Source organism: Apodemus sylvaticus, chromosome 10 (genome assembly GCF_947179515.1).
Source record: "Apodemus sylvaticus chromosome 10, mApoSyl1.1, whole genome shotgun sequence".
NCBI lineage: Eukaryota > Metazoa > Chordata > Mammalia > Rodentia > Muridae > Apodemus > Apodemus sylvaticus.
This window is the reverse complement of record NC_067481.1, coordinates 5,726,807-5,744,635: the sequence shown is the minus strand read 5'-3', so window position 1 is coordinate 5,744,635 and position 17,829 is coordinate 5,726,807. Positions and strand designations below refer to the sequence as shown.

Here is a 17,829-nt window from a genome sequence, read left to right as displayed (position 1 = left end):
CTCCCCCTTTTCCTCCATCCTCTCTCCTTCTTGGTTTTCCTCTCCTTCTGGAGTAACCCTTCTACCTGGTAACTGAACCCCACTCATCCCTTCTCCCCAGTAACTGTCTGTAGCCACTTTTATCTAGTTCTGAATTGGGGAGCAAGGTTTATGCAGCAAGGGCTGGTATATGCGAGAATCTTCTCATTTGGGGCAACCAGATCTTGGAGTTCAGAATTTAGCATTTGTATATATACACAAGATATGTAAGCCTAAATAAAAAATATTAAGGATGCTGAAAAATATAGAGTAGCAAATCAAGGAGTGTGGATGTCTCCTGTGCTCTTGGCATCGACGGGGCAAGGAAGCAGGGTCAGAGGGTAGTCCCCTTGTTCAGTGGTAGCTCACGGTGCCACATCATCATCTCTGAATTAACACAAAATTCCACTCTGGGGAGTCCTTTGCTGTGGGACAGTCTCCCTGTAACCCAGGCTAAACTTGAACTTGCTGTGCAGCCAAGGCTGGTGTTGAACTCCTGAAAACTTGTAATCTTGTGCATGTACACAGCTATGCATCCAAACCCACAAACACACAAACACACACACTCACAAGAAAAGATTACTAGCATTCAGAGGGCTCACTCTGAAGTTCCGCAGTGCCTTGGATGTGTTCAGCCTACTCACTCAATATATAAGAAATCACATTGTGAGGTTAAAGTGCTTTTGTGGGTGGTGCTGGCCTTTGGGAATCTTTCCTTATTCCTGTTGAAGTAACTTGACTGATTTGATTTATTTATGTATTTATGTATGTATACATGTATACATGTATGTATGTATGTATGTATGTATGTATTGTTTTTTCCAGACAGAGTTTCTCTGTGTAGCCCTAGCTGTCCTGGAACTCACTCTGTAGACCAGACAGGCCTCGAACTCAGAAATCTACTTGCCTCTGCCTCCCAAGTGCTGCGATACAAGGCGTGCGCCACCACTGCCTGGCTGATTTTATTTATTTTAAAGTAAAGCATTACTTTCAATTTTACTTTCCTTTTATTGTCTTTCCTTTTGGGTTTTGTTGTTGTTTTGTTGTGGACAGGGTTTCTTTGTGTAGTTCTGGCAGATCTTGCTCTGTAGATTGAGACTTTTGAAGTGTATGGAGCAGGTCTCAGTCCCGGGAGACAGGTAGGAGCATCTGAGGAACCCTTACATCCTGTGGTGTAAGGGCTCGAGGGGGACCCCAGATCTAGGCCCTGGTCAGTTCTTTGCTTTGTCACTCTGTGGGCGCTGGTACAGCCAGATGATGCCCTCATCATGCAGTCGCTTCCAGACCTTTTTCTCTAAGGTAAAGTCATGGTTTATGTAAAAGATGAGCCGTTTCTTCGATGTATCATAGTAGTGGTCAGAGAAGCGCTCATGGCCCTCTGTGATGAAGCCATATGCGCTCACCTATGGAAAATGGAGGAGGAGCCGGATTGCAGGAGCTGCCTCCTGGGGCAGTCTGTCCCTTTGTCCTGGTCCTGGCCCTAGGGCTCTGGATACAGATCCCTTGGGTGTACATGCTCACCCCCATTCCTGTCAGAGGTTTGCAGCCTCACCTTGTCACAGAGATGAAGGGCCGTAAGCAGCAGGAGGGCGCCAGTGGTGGGGCGGTATATTCTCCAGTGGGCAGTGTCCAGGGTCTTTGACCTCAGAAACCTGTTCAGAATACCCAGATTCCCAACAGTCAGGAGCCAGCAAAAGATGCGCGGCCCACGGCCCCTCTGTGGGCTTCCTGCCCTTACCTGTTCTTCATGTAACGGAGAAAGTCTGGGTGCAGGAGCAAGTAGCGATCCAAGTCCAGGGTGTCCCGGAACGCTTCCTGGGGCCTGTGTCTGTGGCCAGAGATGGATTTCTCAGGCCCTGTTCTCCTACCTGGCCCGCTGAAGGCCAAGTCACAGTCACAGCGTGAGTGCCATCCCTTCTCCAGGTGGCACAGAGGAAGTCCTACCTTACTATCCCTTTTGAAGTCAGTCACTCACTTCTCAGTATGCCTGGGGATTCGGGGGCAGGAGGAGGGAAGTGGGTACCTGAACCAGGAAAGTTTGGTTTTTGCCATGGTCTGATTCAAAAACATGGCTTCCAGCCACTCATAGTCGCGGGTGCCTTCCAGGAAGTGTAGATATCGGACATCCTGAAGACCAAAGACAAATGGGAGTGGTCCAGAACTGCCTTGAGGAGCCTGGGCTGAGGGTGGCCTGCCTCTCACTCGCAACCCTGGCTCTCCCATGGCCTGAGCAGGTGTTGTCACTGCTCTTGCCCTTGTGTGAACAGAGCTTGGGATGAGGCAGGTTCCATGCCCAAACAAGGCTCTCATAAGTCTCAGCTGTCTAGGGGCTGTGTGGCCACGCCCATTCGAACTCATTGGTCTCCCTGGGGCTGTGTGGCCACGCCCACTGGCAGTCATTGGTCTCCCCTGTCAAAGGGCTGTATGGCCACGCCCATTCCTTGCTTCTCACCTTCCCCAGAGGCACATGCTGGAAACCTCGACTACCCAAAATGAGGATAGACTGGACCAGAGAGAAGGCAGTGAAGCCATAGAAGGATGTCCGGGTCCCCACATCCTGTTCATAGCCTTTAATAACGGCACCACTCAGTCTGCATAGAAAGATCGAACCAGATGATGTTAAGTGGAGGAGAGACATTTTTTGTGGAGATATGTAAGAAAGATGAATCAGAGGGCAGGAATTGTAGACACACTCCATTTCCTAGATAAAGATAGGGGCACATGTCTTAGATAGGGTTTTATACCTGTGAAGAGACACTGTGACCACTATGCCAACCCATATAAAGAAAACATTTAATTGCGCTGGCTTACAGTTTGAGAGGTCTAGTCCATCATCATCAGGGAAGGAATATGGTGGATCACAGGCAGGCATGGCGCTGGAGGAGCTGAGAGTGCCACATCTTAATCCACAGGGAGCAGCAGGAGACTGTGTCACACTGGACATAGCTTGAATGTGGACCTCCAAGCCCACCCCCACAGTGATACACTTCTTCCAACATGGCCACGCCTACCCGAACAAGGCCACACCTCCTAATCAGGCTACTTCCCATGGGCCCGAGCATTCACCTTGATGAGTCTTTGAGAGCCATTCCTATTCAACCCACCACAGGACACTTACTGGGTCTCCCAGAATAGCCCATATCGACACACAATGGAGAGAGAACGTACCGGAAAACATAGTCATGGCTGTCTATCTCTTGGCCCATCCGTGAATCATTCAGGATGCCCCCGTTGCCCACTACAGCACAGGTGATACACTTGGAGAACCCAGAGGGGAGGCTGGCCAGGAGGAGCTGCTGCTGCGGTACCGGCGGGAAGCGGGTCACCACCTTCTGTACCACTGGGACAGGGCGGGGCTCCATTCAGAGCCCCGGAAGGAGGCTGACCCAAGGCAGGAAGCCACCACCCTCTGCCCTGAGGTAGGGACTCACAGGACTGATTGAGTTCCATGAAGCCAAAGGGAGGTGCGAAGTGCTCCAGACGGCTCCACTCGCTCTGGCTGAAGCGTCCAGAGTCCAGGAACAGCGTGAGATTGGGCAGAAAGATATTCTTTAGCCATGGTGACTTGGAAGCCTTGATCTTCACAGAGTCAGGGCAGGTCTATGTGCAGGAAGACAGGTAAGATCAGGCAATGGAGCAGCCCAGGAAACCATGAGCCAGGAGCTGGGTGGGCTCCTGATGACGTACGCTGGGCTGGTGGGGTGCAGTTTGAAAGTTTGTGCCCCCTACTCTCTCTTTCACTCTGGACTCCATGGTCTGACTTCCTAACTCTCCATAACTGGGTCCACCTTGGTCCCAGGAAACGTGTCCCCTCAGCTCCTACACAGCTATACCTTACAATTCTGATGGCCACATGTGCATGCAGTGTTCTGTTGGGATGCAGACCCTGTTCTGCGTGTATACACGAGCAGGTTTTCAGTATTTCCATCTGGGCAGGGGATTAGGGAGGTGACATGGGGTTGAGCGCTTGCAGTTTTTTTTCAGCCTGGAGGACAGTGAAGGTTCCTGTGTGGCCTTTCCAGGGGTGGCAGTGTTCTGGGAGGGGGGCAGCTGGGCCCTAGGCTGTGTCTCCTTGTCTGTGTCCCATGACCATAGAATAAGGAATCCTGTTCTGGACCCCAGAACTGGCCACACTCCCTTCTCACTGAATGTTGACCTGCCCCAGGTCTTCCTCGAGGGTTCCCGGACAAATCCCTTCCAGCCACAACTTTCTGAGTTATCCAGACCTTGATTCTGGACCTTTCTTCTCCTCCCTGACTTTCTCTAAGGAGGAAGGATGGGCCAATAGCCAGCGTCAGGCCGAGCACAGGAAGGTCAAGGCTATGACTGAAAGCTGAGCCTGGCTGCTTGGGATGGTGGCATAGTACAGAAGCACAGTGAAGGTCCAGACTCACCGTCTGCAGGCTGCCCGCATCCAAGCTATATTCCTCCTCAAAATCCCACCGAGGCTCAGACTTGAAGTCCGAGGCCTTCAGCATTTGTCTTCTTTGTGTGGTGGGGTGTGGGAAAGAGGCAGGGGAGGGGGTGGCCTGGACCACCTTCTCCTCGGGTAGGACAGCTCTTGTGGCCAATGGTCTCTGCCTTGTTGACGGTGCTCCTGTAGCTCTCGATACTTTGTCCACACGTTCTGGAATGGGCATCTTTGCAGCTGGCTCCGCCTTGCTCTGAGGATTCTCTGGTGCTGGATTTACAGGCTGCAACTGCCTCTTCTCCCCCTCTCCTCGCTCTCCTCTGGCTGCCTCTCTCTCCTGTTTCTTCAGGTCCACCTCCTTTGTCCTGAGGGAAGTTGTCTCCCCCTGAAGTGACATTATGGGTCCTTGGTGTTTGGCCTTTTGTCGAACCTCCTGCAGACTTGATTCATTGTTCTCTATAAACTGGTACCTGGACAGAGAACACGTGATAAAGGCTGCATGTTATATAAACCGGTCACAAACATCATGAGCAGGCTGAGGAGATGGCTCAGTGAGTTAGTGCGCTTACTCTGCAAGGATGTACACATGGGTTTGATTTTTGTTTGTTTGTTTGTTTGTTTTTGTTTTTTTGAGACAGGGTTTCTCTGTGTAGCACTGGCTGTCCTGGAACTCACTTTGGAGACCAGGCTGGCCTCGAACTCAGAAATCTGCCTGCCTCTGCCTCCCAAGTCCTGAGATTAAAGGCGTGTGCCACCACCACCTGGCAGCACACATGGGTTTGAATCCTCAACTTCCGTATTTCAAAAAACAATACACCACAAATACAGCCATTCATGTGCCTGCAAGCCCACATGTTTTCCTGTTTTATCCTCCACATTTTTTATGAGACAGAGTTTCTCACTGAACCTGATGCTCACTGACTTGAGTAGAGTAGTTGGCCAACCATACCCCACTGATCCTCTGAACATCAGGATTACAGGCTGGTGCCTGTGGGTGCTGAGACTTGAACTCAGGTCCTCACGTCTGTGCACCAATAACTTTACCATCTGCACATGTCTTACACACAAACAGAATAAAACTCAGAAGTCCCGTCGTTCTTGGGTTCAGGTCTGCTCAGTCTCCCATGAATCTCTCGTTCCTGAGTAGATCCTGGCTTGTTGCCTCCTTAGACTGCAATATCCCTGCTTGCTGAAGTGGCCTCTGGACACCACAGAAATGCTCCTGTCCCCAGGATCTTCTGGCAGGCCCCTTACTTGATGTAACTATCCCCCTTTCTTCTGTAACAAGTGTCCAGCTTCTCCTCATTACTAACAACAGCAGACTAATAAACACCAAGTCCCTCATGGTCTTTAGCGACATGTTTTGCTCTCTTCTGATAGACTTTGCATCTCTTAAGAGCTTGCCAGAAAGAAGTGGAGTAAAAATGTCACCCACGGCCAGAATCCCTGTGTTCTGCAGCCTCCATGTTGGGTAGGACCATCACTGACCTTTACGGATCTCATATCCTCCATCCTTGAATAGGTGTGCAAACATGTGTCTTGTACAGTTGTAAAGATCAAAATCACGTAGAAAATGACTCTGGTTCTGAATTGACATGTCATAAAAACGGGTGTCGCCACTTTCCCAATGAGCCTTGTAAAGCAATGTAAATCTCTCAGAGCTCCCTTTCGGCATTTTAAACTTTATTGAATTATCTGTGTGTGTAGGTGTGTGTGTGTGTGTGTGTGTGTGTGTGTGTGTGTGTATGTGTATGTGGATACCAGAGGTTGGCCTCTGGTGTTTCCTTAGAAATCTTCTTTGGTTTTGGAGACAGAGTCTATCATTGGCTTAGAGCTTGCTAAGTAAGCTTGGCCGGCTATTGATCTTCAAGGATATACCTTTCTTTGCCTCTCCAGCACCGGGGTTTTGAGAACTCCCCACCATGCCTGGATTTTACATGAGTGCTGGAGTCGAACTTAGAGCCTCATGCTTAAGTGGCAAGAACTTGGCTAATTAAGCCATCTCCCCAGTCCCTGCAAAGCTTTTCCTTTCTTTTTGGGTCTTGGTTCTAAGTGGTGACTGCTGGCCACAGACTCAGGACACAGCACCCCAGCGCTCGAGGTCATGGCCTGCCCCACCCCACTAGTCTATTGCTATCTGGTTTTTACTTTTGCTGCTTTCCTTCTTCTGTCCCAGCAGCAGCATGGTGACCCCTCCAAGCTGTAAAACCTGTAGTCACCTTTGTGTCCCCTCTTCCTCCTACCACTCCCTTAAACTACCTCCTGAAGTTCACATCTTTCTGGTCCCAGACCCTCCCTGGGCCTCAGTGGCTCAAGTTTCAGCACTTCCTGCCAGAGTTAGCTGCTTAGGCAATCTCTCCACCCCTGCCCTTGATTATCTATTGCTCTGGATGGTCCAAACCCTTGCCTTCTGGAAGCTGCCTTTCTGCCCTAAAAGTCCTTTGCCACCATCCCCTGACCCCACCTTTCTCCTGGGCTAGCAGGGACGCCCTCCACAGCGGGGATGAGACGTCCCCACTGAGGAAGGCTGATGAGATTTCTATGTGGCCCATTCTCTATAGACTCTCCCTCCCCTGCCGCCCATTTACTGCTCACTCACCCAAACTGCATACTGTCTTTGAAGCTTTCCACAGAGCCTCCTAGACTCTCTCTCTTCCAGAGACCTCTCTCCACAGCAACTGTTTGCTCTGTCAATCATTTGGAACTTAATTATATTCACTGTATTGAACATGCTTCAGGTCACAGTCACTTCAGCTGATTAAAACTCATTCTAGGTTTGAGTGGTAGTGCATGCCTATAATCCCGGCACTTGGGAGGCTAAGGCAGGATCATCAATGGGTCTGAAGCTATCCTGGGTTATATAGTGGGACATTGTGTTTCTGCCTATGTTCAGTCTACCTCTCTCTCTCTCTCTGTGTGTTTCTCTCTGTTTAAATGTATCTTATAAACATAACTATCTACCAATCTATCTATCTATCTACCTATAAATCTATCAACCTATCTATAAATATATCAACATATTTATCTGTAAATCTATGTATCTATCAACCTATCTACAAATCTATCTATCTATCTATCTGTCTATAATCTACTATCTGTCTGTCTTTCTGTCTGTCTGTCCATCTATCCTTTTATCCACTCCCTTCTTCCTTTGTCCAGGGCTGGAATCAAACCCAAGGCCTCATAGATGCTGGGCAAGTGCTCTACCACTGAGCCACACCTCCTCCACAGCCCTTTCTCCTCCTCCAAGCCTTTCTTCAGGTTATATACATCACAACCTGGCTTAGACAGAGATGTTCCTGCTTGCCTTGAAGATAAGTCAGCCTGTTGGATGTCCCACCTTTTGCTGGCATGACCTCAACAGTCAATATCTGAGGTTTTCCTGGGAAAATCCCTCTGCTCTGCAGAACCTTGAGTCCTTTTCAGGAACCTGCTCCCACACTGCTCTGACAACATCATTGTCTACAAACACATATCCAGGAGTATGTGTTCCACTTCTTGACTTCTCGTGAAGGAGGGAGGCACTAAGCTCCTGTTCCAGTCCTCCCTAGGCCATGAAAACCTGGGACAGAACAGCACAGTTCTGTTTTCTTGTGTTACACAATGGGCAGCTGCATCAACATTCAACCTTCAGAAGTACCTAGACAGCAGTGGCACCAAGCTGTTTGCCAGCCCTTAGCTCAGGTGCATGTGGCAGTGACTGGGTCTGAGGCTCTGGAGTGATTCTCCTGCAGACCACTCCTACTAGAATCTTCTTTCTAGCATCCCTGGAGCCCTCCAAGCCCCTCTCACATCCCCATGTTGTTCTAGGGATGCCCTGACACTGTGACAGTCATTGTCACCTGAAATGCATATTTGAAACTGATCTCTCAAATGACAAAAATAAATAAATGAATAAGTAATACAGAGGTCCGTAAGTGCACAGGCCTGTAATCCTGGTACTCAGAAAGCCGAGGCTGGCAGATAGACCTCTGTGAGTTTGAGGCTAGCCTGGTCTGCATAGCAAATTCCAGGACAGCCAGGGATACACAGAGAGACCTTGTCTCAGAGTCCCCAACAGACACAAACACATCTTCTTACTGTAAGAAGGAACCAAACTGAAGCTGTTTTGAAGAAAACTTCCATTTTTGAATTGGGGTCGAATAAGGTTTTACTCCCAGGGCCTCCCTGGATAACTGACACCGGCTTGGCAGAAAGAGTCATGTACACCGGTAACTTACATCCTGGTTGGCAAGGTGAGACATGAACGGTCTGCGTGTCACCCCACCAGAGTTGAACAACACAACCAATGCCTCACAATAAGTGAGGCACAAAGGCCTGTTCCTGAGGAAGTCCCCATCCCTAAATCCTGATTGGTGGGATAACGTGGCACAGATGTTTGTAGTTTTGTAGTTTGTACCATTCTGGCTTGGAGTCCCAGTTAAGCTCCTGCTTCTGTTCTGTTGCCCTGACTGATCAGTATCGGTCTGAATACAATACAATTTTGCCCTCTGCTTAAATACTTACTAAAATAACCATCAAGTATGCAATCAGCTCCTGTGCCTGCACTGTTGTCCCTGAATGGTTGCTGTTTCCCTCCTAATTCAAATAAAGATCCTGCTTTGCTGGATTCGTGTGCCAGCTTGGGTTGTTTTGGATGATCAGACCCTAACAATACCACAGGCAAAAATAAATACCTTCTAAATGAACTCCTGAAGCTTAGTGAACCAAGGGACAGAGACATTAGCAGGAGACATAAAGTTTTGCATATTTGGGGGGAGCGTGAACCAACCTTTCTCCGTCACAATCTAATGACCATAAAGGAAAGGCACATAATTTAAAAAGTATTCCTCTATCTATCTATCTATCTATCTATCTATCTATCTATCTATCTATCTTTTTTATCCTCTAGATGAAAAGCTTGGCAGTGGTAGCGCGTGTCTTTAATCCCAGCACTTGGGAGGTAGAGGCAGAGGCAGGTGGATTTCTGAGTTCGAGGCCAGCCTGGTCTACAGAGTGAATTCCAGGACAGCCAGGGCTACACAGAGAAACCCTGTCTCGAAAAACAAAAGCAAAACCAAAAACAAACAAAAAAAGTGTTCCTAAGCCAACACACTTACAATCCCAGCACTTGGGTGGTAGACGTAGGGGGACTGGAAATTCAAGGTCATCCTCAGCTGTGTAACCTATGGGCGTCAAACTCAGACTCCGGGATGGAAATGCCGGGGTTTGAATCCCAGCCCTGTGACAGGCAGGGCAGTGTAGTTACTGCTGAGTCACTCACCTTAGCCACCTGTCGTCTTCATAACAAGGAGTGAGAACCTGTACCTCAAGGGTTTAGAACAGGGCCTGGTGCACAGAAAGATCACAGAAGCCTCAGCTGCAGTGTGACGACTTCTGTGCACACCCAGGTCTTAAGGAGTAACAGAGTGGAGTGGCTGTTCCTGGTTGTCAACTTGACTATCTGGAATGAACCACAAGCCAGAATTGGAAGGCTCACCTCTGATCCTAATCTGGAGGCTGGGAGATACAAGTTTCTGACCTGGATCTCAGCATGGAGATCTTGAGGCATAGTGGCTATTAAGATTAAATTCAGGGAGATCTCTGAATTTAAGCTCATCTTGGACAAAACAAGTCCCAGATCTAGGCTGGTGGCACACACATTTAATCTGAGCCACACCTGCTGGAGACCTCCATAAGGACATTGGAAGAAGAAAGACTCTTCTTTGCCTGCTTGCCTTATGGGACTGAGCAACTGCTAGATCCTTGAACTTCCATTTACAGCTGCTGCTGACCATTATTGGGAGTTGGACTACAGACTGTAAGTCACCCACAAATTCCCTTAGTATATGGAGACTACCCATACGTCCTATGACTCTAGAGAACCCTGACCAATACACAGAGTTTGGGAGACCCCACTTCCTGCTTCATTTCTCTGATTTTTTTAAACTAGGTTTCCTGTAGCTCAGGCTGCCCTTGAACTTGCTATGCAGATGAAGCTGAACTCCTGATCCTCCTGCCTCTGCCTCCCCAGTGCTGGGATGTGTCACCATCCTAGTTTGATACCAGGAATCAATCAGACTTGGTTCTTGCTGGGCAAGCACTCTACCTACTTGGCTCAGTCAGACCCAACTTCTCTGAACTCTCCCCCCAGATTCTTAGAGAATGAATATATTGTTTTCAAATGTCAAGAGCAGTAAAACAAACAAAGAAAAAGAAGCTATTTCATTGATTGAGTCTGTAAAACTCAATGGCGTCACTGCTAGAGATGTGCAAAAACAGTCTAGAAGTTCTTGTGGGGCGCAGATGTGGAGGCTCCCTGCCCTTCCACCCCACCAGTGGGCAGTCTGGACTTTTCTTTTCTTTTTTTCTTTTTTTTTTTTTTTTTTTGGTTTGGTTTGATTTTTCAAGACAGGGCTTCTCTGTATAGCCCTGGCTGTCCTGGAGCTCACTCTGTAGACCAGGCTGGCCTCGAACTCAGAAATCCGCCTGCCTCTGCCTCCCAGAATGCTGGGATTACAGGCATGCGCCACCACTGCCTGGCAAGTCTTAACTTTTCTGACTCACTTTTCAGGGTGAGAAGGCCTCTGAGACACTGGAAACCCACAGGCTAGGTCTGTGCTTGGGGTTTAGGGGAGTAGAGTGTAAGAGCCAGCGGCACTTCAGCTGCCCTAATATTCACCAGCCCATGGGGGTAACTTGCCTGTGCTGTGTCTGCCTGCCCTCTGTGGACTCAGCCCAGAGTCCCCAACTCCTGCCTGCTTCCCATCCCATCCCCCACCCTTCACCCCCAACCCCCACCTCTTGCCTGCCTTTGCAATCAAGCCTCCTGGTGTCCCTGGCACCTTGGTCCACACCACCAGCTCCTTCCAGGGCTCTCTATGAGACCCCTGACCTTAACACACATGGAACCTCTAGGTGGCTCAGGGCTCCTCAGGCCTCCCCTCAGGGGCTTTTCCTGGGGGTCACAGCACTGGCATCTTCTTACCTGGAATCCTTTGTGCTTGACTTCTTAATAAAGGAGGGCAGAATGAAAAGCAATGCCAACAGAGTCAGAAGCAGGAAAGCTTGCCTCTGGCAAAGTCCTCCACACCTTCTCTTCATGGTGGGCGGCTGGTCCCTAGAAGCATGTATGATGAGAGCAAGCTTCTGACAGCAGCAGTCAGATGGCCTCCTCGTTCAGGGGAGGGCGACGGAGCCCTGCCCTTTAGTGTGACTCTGAGCTGCCTGGAGAGCACAGGGCATGAATGGGGGTGGAGTACTGCTTTAAGCTGTCATGATGGAAGGAAGATAAACTCCTATTCAAACAAGTTTTTTGTTTTTTTGTTTTTTTTACATCTCTGAAGCCAAATTCCGGAAACTATATGAGACCATGTATCTGTCATAATCAGCCTCGCTTTTATCTGGTCATTTCCTTTCCAGCCTCATCCATAAGTGGGAGAAGCAGAGGCATCCAGCACACTCGTGTGTTCATGGGAGGAACCCCACACAGTCACCATTGGGGGTGTTTAGCCTCTCTGAGGCTGTGACTGGAATATCACCGGGAAGCAGCATGTCTGAGACTTGCTCTCATCCAGGGATCATTAGGCTTAACAAGGAGGTTGTTGTAGAGGGCTGGGGAGAAGGCTCCAGGGGTGAGAACATAGGCTGCTATTGCAGAGGACTCAGGTTCAGTTCCCAGCACCCATGCGGTAGCCTGCGACCAATTACAACTCCAGTTCCAGGAGATCTGCTGCCCTCTTCTGCCCTCTGTATGTTCCTTCACATTCATGCACACACACACACACACACACACACACACACAATATATATATATATACATATATATATATACATATACATATATATGCATATATATACATATAATGTACACATTACACAGATACATATACATATTTAAAGGTGCTTATGGAACCTATCCCCAAAGGATCTAGAAACAATTCTCACCCCCATGTCATAGTGAAGAAAACAGCCTCTGTGTGCCAGGCTGCTCGAGACAGCAGAGCACCCTGCTGCTAATGGTCCAAATTAATTGGTCTCAGCCTCTGCACAGAATGCTCCAAGAAATCATTCATTCTATTTGAGTTTAAAGAAGGGAGAAAAGAAGTGTGAGGTCCAGGGTAACGCCTCAGTGGGTGAGGCACTCGCTGGGGTGACACCTCAGTGGGTGAAACACTCCCTGCACAGCCATGGGGACCTGAGTTCAGGAGTCCCAGCACCCATGCCGAACTAGTCACGGTAGCACATGTCTGCACACCTAGTGCTTCTGTGGCAAGATGGGAGGTGGAGACAGAAGACTCCAAGGACCTCATAGGCCAGCTAGACTGGTATACACCAGAAGCGGCCCTGCTTTAGACAAAGTGGGAGATGTGACCCAATACTGCAGGCAGTCTTTTGCATACATGCACATACACACACACACAAACACAAACATGCACAAACACAAACATACACATACATGCACACAAACACACACATACACAAATACACACATACACATGCACAAACATGCACACACACATGCACACATACACACACATACACATGCACAAACATGCACACACATGCACGCATACACAAACATGCACATATACACACAGGCACAAACATAACTTTTGGGTAAAACAATATGGCATAAAGCAATAAGCTCAGATTTTCAGAAAACAGAAGTGCGGATTATTGGTTAAAGGATCTTGCTTCTAGGGTGCTGTACGGTACAAGCACTCAAGATGCCAAAGGCGTCACTTGGAAGGTGGGGTTCTGATGACAGATGCCTGGGCTCATTGCTTATATCTCTCTGCTTTTGTTTCTGCCCTAAAGTCCTTGGCCTTCGTCCATAGCATGCACCAGTGTGTGCCTCAACCACCCTCCGAGGGGTGGGTGGGTGCGAGCAGATGCTGAAGAAGCTGGCCTTGCAGCGCAAGGATAGGCTTAAATCTCACAGTGCATACGGCAGCTCCTGGCTCCAGAACAAGGGAGCCCACCCCTTTCCAGGTGATGTGTGCGTGTGTGCATGTATATGTGTGTGTATGTGCATGTGTGCGCATTATGTATGTACATGTGTGTATGCATGTGTGCGTATGTGTGTATGTGTATTTGTGTGTGCATGTGTGAATGTGCATGTGTGTGAATGTGCATGTGTGTGTATGTGCATGTGTGTGTATGTGCATGTGTGTGTATGTGCATGTGTGTGTATGTGCATGTGTCTTAGGTTCTGTGTCTGTCTCGCTGTCTTTCTGTCTTCTGTCTGTCTCCATGCACCTCTAGAAGCACTTTCTGAATAGGCTCATGCCTACTCATTGCTCTTGGAGCTGGGGTGATGCCCAGTTGGTGAAGTGCTTTGCAAGGGCGAAGACCTAATTAGTTCAATCCTCAAAGCCACATGAAAGAAGACAGGCGGGGAGGGGGGCAGTGGGGCGGGGGTGGAGGAAGCACCAGGGGCAGGAAAGCTGGCTCAGCAGGCTGAGGTCCTTGCTGTTCAACCCTGGTGATCCCGAGAATCCATGTACAGGTGGAAAGAGAGAACCAACTCCCCAGGGCTGTCCTCTGACACGAGTGCCTCAGCCCCAGTAATAATAAAGTCAAATTAAAATGTAAAAGCACAGTGTGGTGGGACATGTTTATAGTTCTAGAAATGGTGAGTCAGAGACAGGCAGCTCTCTGGGGCCACTGACCAGCACAGGCTACCTGGTAGTGGGAGAGCAAACAGGAACAATGCGCCTTGGGGGTTAAGGGTTCTGTTTCCAGTTAAGATAGTTACAAAGAAGTTCCCATTTGTCCCATGTTAAGCCCTTAGAAGTTAAGGTTTCTATTTGTTATTAAGAAAAAGATCTTGTGGGGCTGGAGAGATGGCTCAGTGGTTAGCCATCTACTACTGACTACTCTTCTGAAGATCCTGAGTTCAATTCCTAGCAACCACATGGTGGCTCACAACCATCTGTAATGAAATCTGATGCCCTCTTCTGGTGCGTCTGAAGACAGCTACAGTGTACTTGTTTATAACAATAAATAAATCTTAAAAAAAAAAAAAAAAGAAAGAAAAAGATCTCGTTCCTTAGGTCTGGTGTATATTCACATGGTGTATATGTTTAGCCTTGTTCCTTCCCTTCCACTGGATCTAACGATGTATAACAGCCAACTCTCCCCTATGAATACCTTATCTCCCTTAGAAAGGGGACTTCAAAAGGCCAGCAGGGGCTGCTTTCACAAATCCTAACTTAGGTTGAGACTTAGGGAGAGACAGCCGGCTGGCCAGTCTGCAAAATACAGCTCGCTTTAATCAGACAATTGTGGATTTGGTCTCTTCTTACAGTTCTCAGGTTTAACAGTGGGTACCCAGCCAGTGAGAGTTCCTGTCTCTGCAAAAGGGGATGGCTAATGGGAATGACAACCAAAGTCATCTTTAATCTCCACCTGCATATGCTCACACTTGCTACACACACACACACACACAGGAACATGCATGCACACACATGCTGTAAGTAGTTTCATGGTGATTGAAGGGCCAAGGTGTTAGAATATGCGATGACAACAGACAACAGGCAGAGCGGTGCTGTCGCCTAGAGATGACCTTGTCTCGTCGTCGCTGGGTCCAAGAGCTGGCTATAAAAGACGATTTAAGCTGTCCAGGGATGCACCTTATGCTAACACAAGGAACACCACAAAGTCACACACACAAGAGATTTATTGGGGCACTGGTATGTGAAGGCTACCTCTGAGCAGGGACAGGAAGGGGGCAGGCTGTGAACATGCGGGGGTGGGGGGTTAGGAGGGGTGTGGGGGTATGGGGGTGGGGGGAGGGGAAGGGTGGGGTAGAGGTAGGGGGTGGGCGGGGTGGGCGGGTGTTGGGCTGTAGCCCCAGGACATGGCTCCAGGGATGGGAAAGCACAGTCTGAGGTTCTGGAGACTGCTAGAGCTGTCTTAGGTCCCCGGCCTAAGACAAGGTCAGGGCTGACATCAGGGCCCTGTGGTTCTCAGGTTCTCAGAGCCGAGAACAGAGTGGGGGCCGCAGGCTGTATCTAGGGCCAGGGAAGAAAAGGGGGAAGCTCCGGCTAGTCCCTAGGGGAGAGTCCTTGCCTTGGCAGAGGCCGTATGTGGGAGATTAGACAGTGGCTCTATAGGCACAGGTCTCCATGTCTCCTCACAGCAGATCCGGATGAGAAGAGGCAGTCCTTAGTGAGTAGTTGTTTGTTTCTTTTTGTTGTTGTTGTTTTGTGTGGGCTTCTTTTGTTTTGTTTTGTTTTGGTTTTGGTTTTTTTGAGACAGGGTTTCTCTGTATAGCCCTGGCTGTGCTGAAACTCACTCTGTAGACCAGGCTGGCCTTGAACTCAGAAATCCTCCTGCCTCTGCCTCCCAAGTTCTGGGATCAAAGGCGTGCGCCACCACTGCCCAGCAGTCCATGGTTTTAAGCATTTATTGTCATGGCAGAAAGTGGATAAGTAAAACTGTACCCCACTTCTCAGGGAGGGCCTGAGGTTACCTTTTGCAAGGAGGAGCGTCTGGGAAGGAGAGCTTATTGGCTACATCCACGCCTTTAAGTACCTCATTAAAATGGAGATCTGTCTTGACCATATAGATTGAGTCTTCTACAAATGGAGGGGCTTGGGGCGTTGCCCTTACATCCCTGATGGCCACAAATCTATGGGAGGCTGTGGCTAGCGACAAGGGCCTGGTGCCTGGGAATCAGGCAAAGCACCAAGCGGTCCCTTCACCAGGGTTTCTAGCCCTAGATCAACCCGGAACCTGGCTGCCTTTCACGGTCCCACAAAGAAGAATATATGATGTGGTGACATTGAAAATGTGGCATTTGGCTAGTGGTGATGATGTGGCCACAGGCGCTAAGTCGCTGAAGCCAGGCTGGAAGAGCATCTCATTTCCGTTTATCAACAGGGACATAATGTGCTCACACACAGGAACACACAAGCACACAGAGTAACAACACGCCCTGTATGCCAATGTCTCCTTCAAATGCTGGCATCTGCAACCAAGTCCCTAATCCATCTGCCTGCCTGCCTGCCTGTCCTGGGTAGGCACTTTCACCACAGCACCTGAATCAACAGTCTCTCCTCTCATCCAATGGCTAGCTGTGGTGCCCATTAGCAAGCTAAAGTCCAAGCTAAGTATCACAGGCACCCATTGCAAAGTGCCTGGATCCTGCCCCTCCCCCACCCTACACTGTACTTCTCCAGCTTGAGGGTTATTCTTCTCCCAGTTTCTCTTCCCACACAACCCTGTCATTTCGGCCTTGATTACTCTTTTGTCTTCCTCTCCGGGGGTCTGGCTGTACTCTCCCTCACAAACTTTCACTGGGCAGTGGTGGCACATGCCTTTAATCCCAGCCCTTGGGAGGCAGAGGCCAGCCTGGTCTACAGAGTGAGTTCCAGGACAGCCTGGAAAACCCTGTCTTGAAAAACCAACCAAACAAACAAACAACAACAACAAAACAATACAAACTTTCTCTCAACCACACCTTGGAGGGGTCAGGTCCTCAGTTGATCCTCACCCTGCTCTCTGAAGAAGGCCCTGGTGGGCAGTGTCCTCCGCCTTGCGCTGGTATGGAAACTGAGCAGAGCTCACGGGGTCACGGGAAACTGTTCGCAGTTTAGGTCACAGTTCAACTCACGCTGTTTGGAAACGGGATAAACTTGGAGATCTGAAAGACATTGATAGAGATTGAATAATCCCTACATTTCCTGGTTCTCAAATTCCAGCCCAAGGCTCTTCTACCCTGGGTAGGGGAGACTCTTTAGGGAAAACTCATTTAAAACACCATTAAGGTCTATGTTTGGCTTCAGCTCTTTTTCTGCTCGCTTTAAACTCAGACACCTCCTTTACCGATGTGTGGGAGCCCGCTCACATATAAGGGACACAACAAGATGCTGTGCATAAGGACACAAAATGCATCATTCATGGAGCTGGAGAATGGGCTCGCAGATAAGAGCACTTGTTGCTCTTGCAGAAGACCCAGGTTTGGGTTTCAGCAGCCATATGGTGGCCCACAACAATCTGTAAGTCCAATTCCAGGGATCCTAACGGTACCAGGCCCGTATGTGGTACATACAGGCAAGACACATTAAATTAATTTTAAAAGTGTGTCACACTTAGAGTTGTGAGACGTGAAAATCTGGTAATACTTCATTCTGCTCAAGAAAGAACCAGGCACTGGAAACAGCCAGTTCAAGAGCGGTGAGCAGGCCGGGCAGTGGTGGCGCACGCCTTTAATCCCAGCACTTGGGAGGCAGAGGTAGGCGGATTTCTGAGTTTGAGGTCAGCCTGGTCTACAGAGTGAATTCCAGGACAGTCAGGGCTACACAGAGAAACCCTGTCTCAAAAAAAACCAAAAAACAAAAAACAACAACATCCAAAAAAAAAAAAAAAGAAAAGAAGAAAAGAAAAGAAAAATAACAACAACAAGAAGAAAC

The 17,829-nt window shown here is 48.9% G+C and overlaps 1 protein-coding gene across 1 annotated transcript; it reads right to left on the bottom strand.

The window, feature by feature from the left end:
* Positions 1 to 1,229: 1,229 nt before the first annotated feature.
* LOC127695198 (alpha-N-acetylgalactosaminide alpha-2,6-sialyltransferase 1-like) lies at positions 1,230 to 11,512 on the bottom strand. Its single transcript, XM_052197161.1, has 9 exons — positions 11,397 to 11,512; positions 4,413 to 4,899; positions 3,450 to 3,618; positions 3,187 to 3,358; positions 2,471 to 2,609; positions 2,042 to 2,145; positions 1,757 to 1,846; positions 1,571 to 1,670; positions 1,230 to 1,421 (listed from the first exon to the last, which is right to left on the bottom strand). Exons 1-9 carry the CDS (start codon positions 11,510 to 11,512, stop codon positions 1,230 to 1,232), a joined length of 1,569 nt encoding a protein of 522 aa, XP_052053121.1.
* Between the last annotated feature and the right edge of the window lie 6,317 nt (positions 11,513 to 17,829).

Coding starts and splice junctions, on each gene's coding strand:
- LOC127695198 (XM_052197161.1), bottom strand. CDS start 11,512: ATGAAGAGAAGGTGTGGAGGACTTTGCCAGAGGCAAGCTTTCCTGCTT. Junction 2,146..2,470: donor AGCATGTGCCTCTGGGGAAG/GTGAGAAGCAAG, acceptor TTTGGTCTTCAG/GATGTCCGATATCTACACTT. Junction 1,671..1,756: donor CTCCGTTACATGAAGAACAG/GTAAGGGCAGGA, acceptor TATTCTGAACAG/GTTTCTGAGGTCAAAGACCC.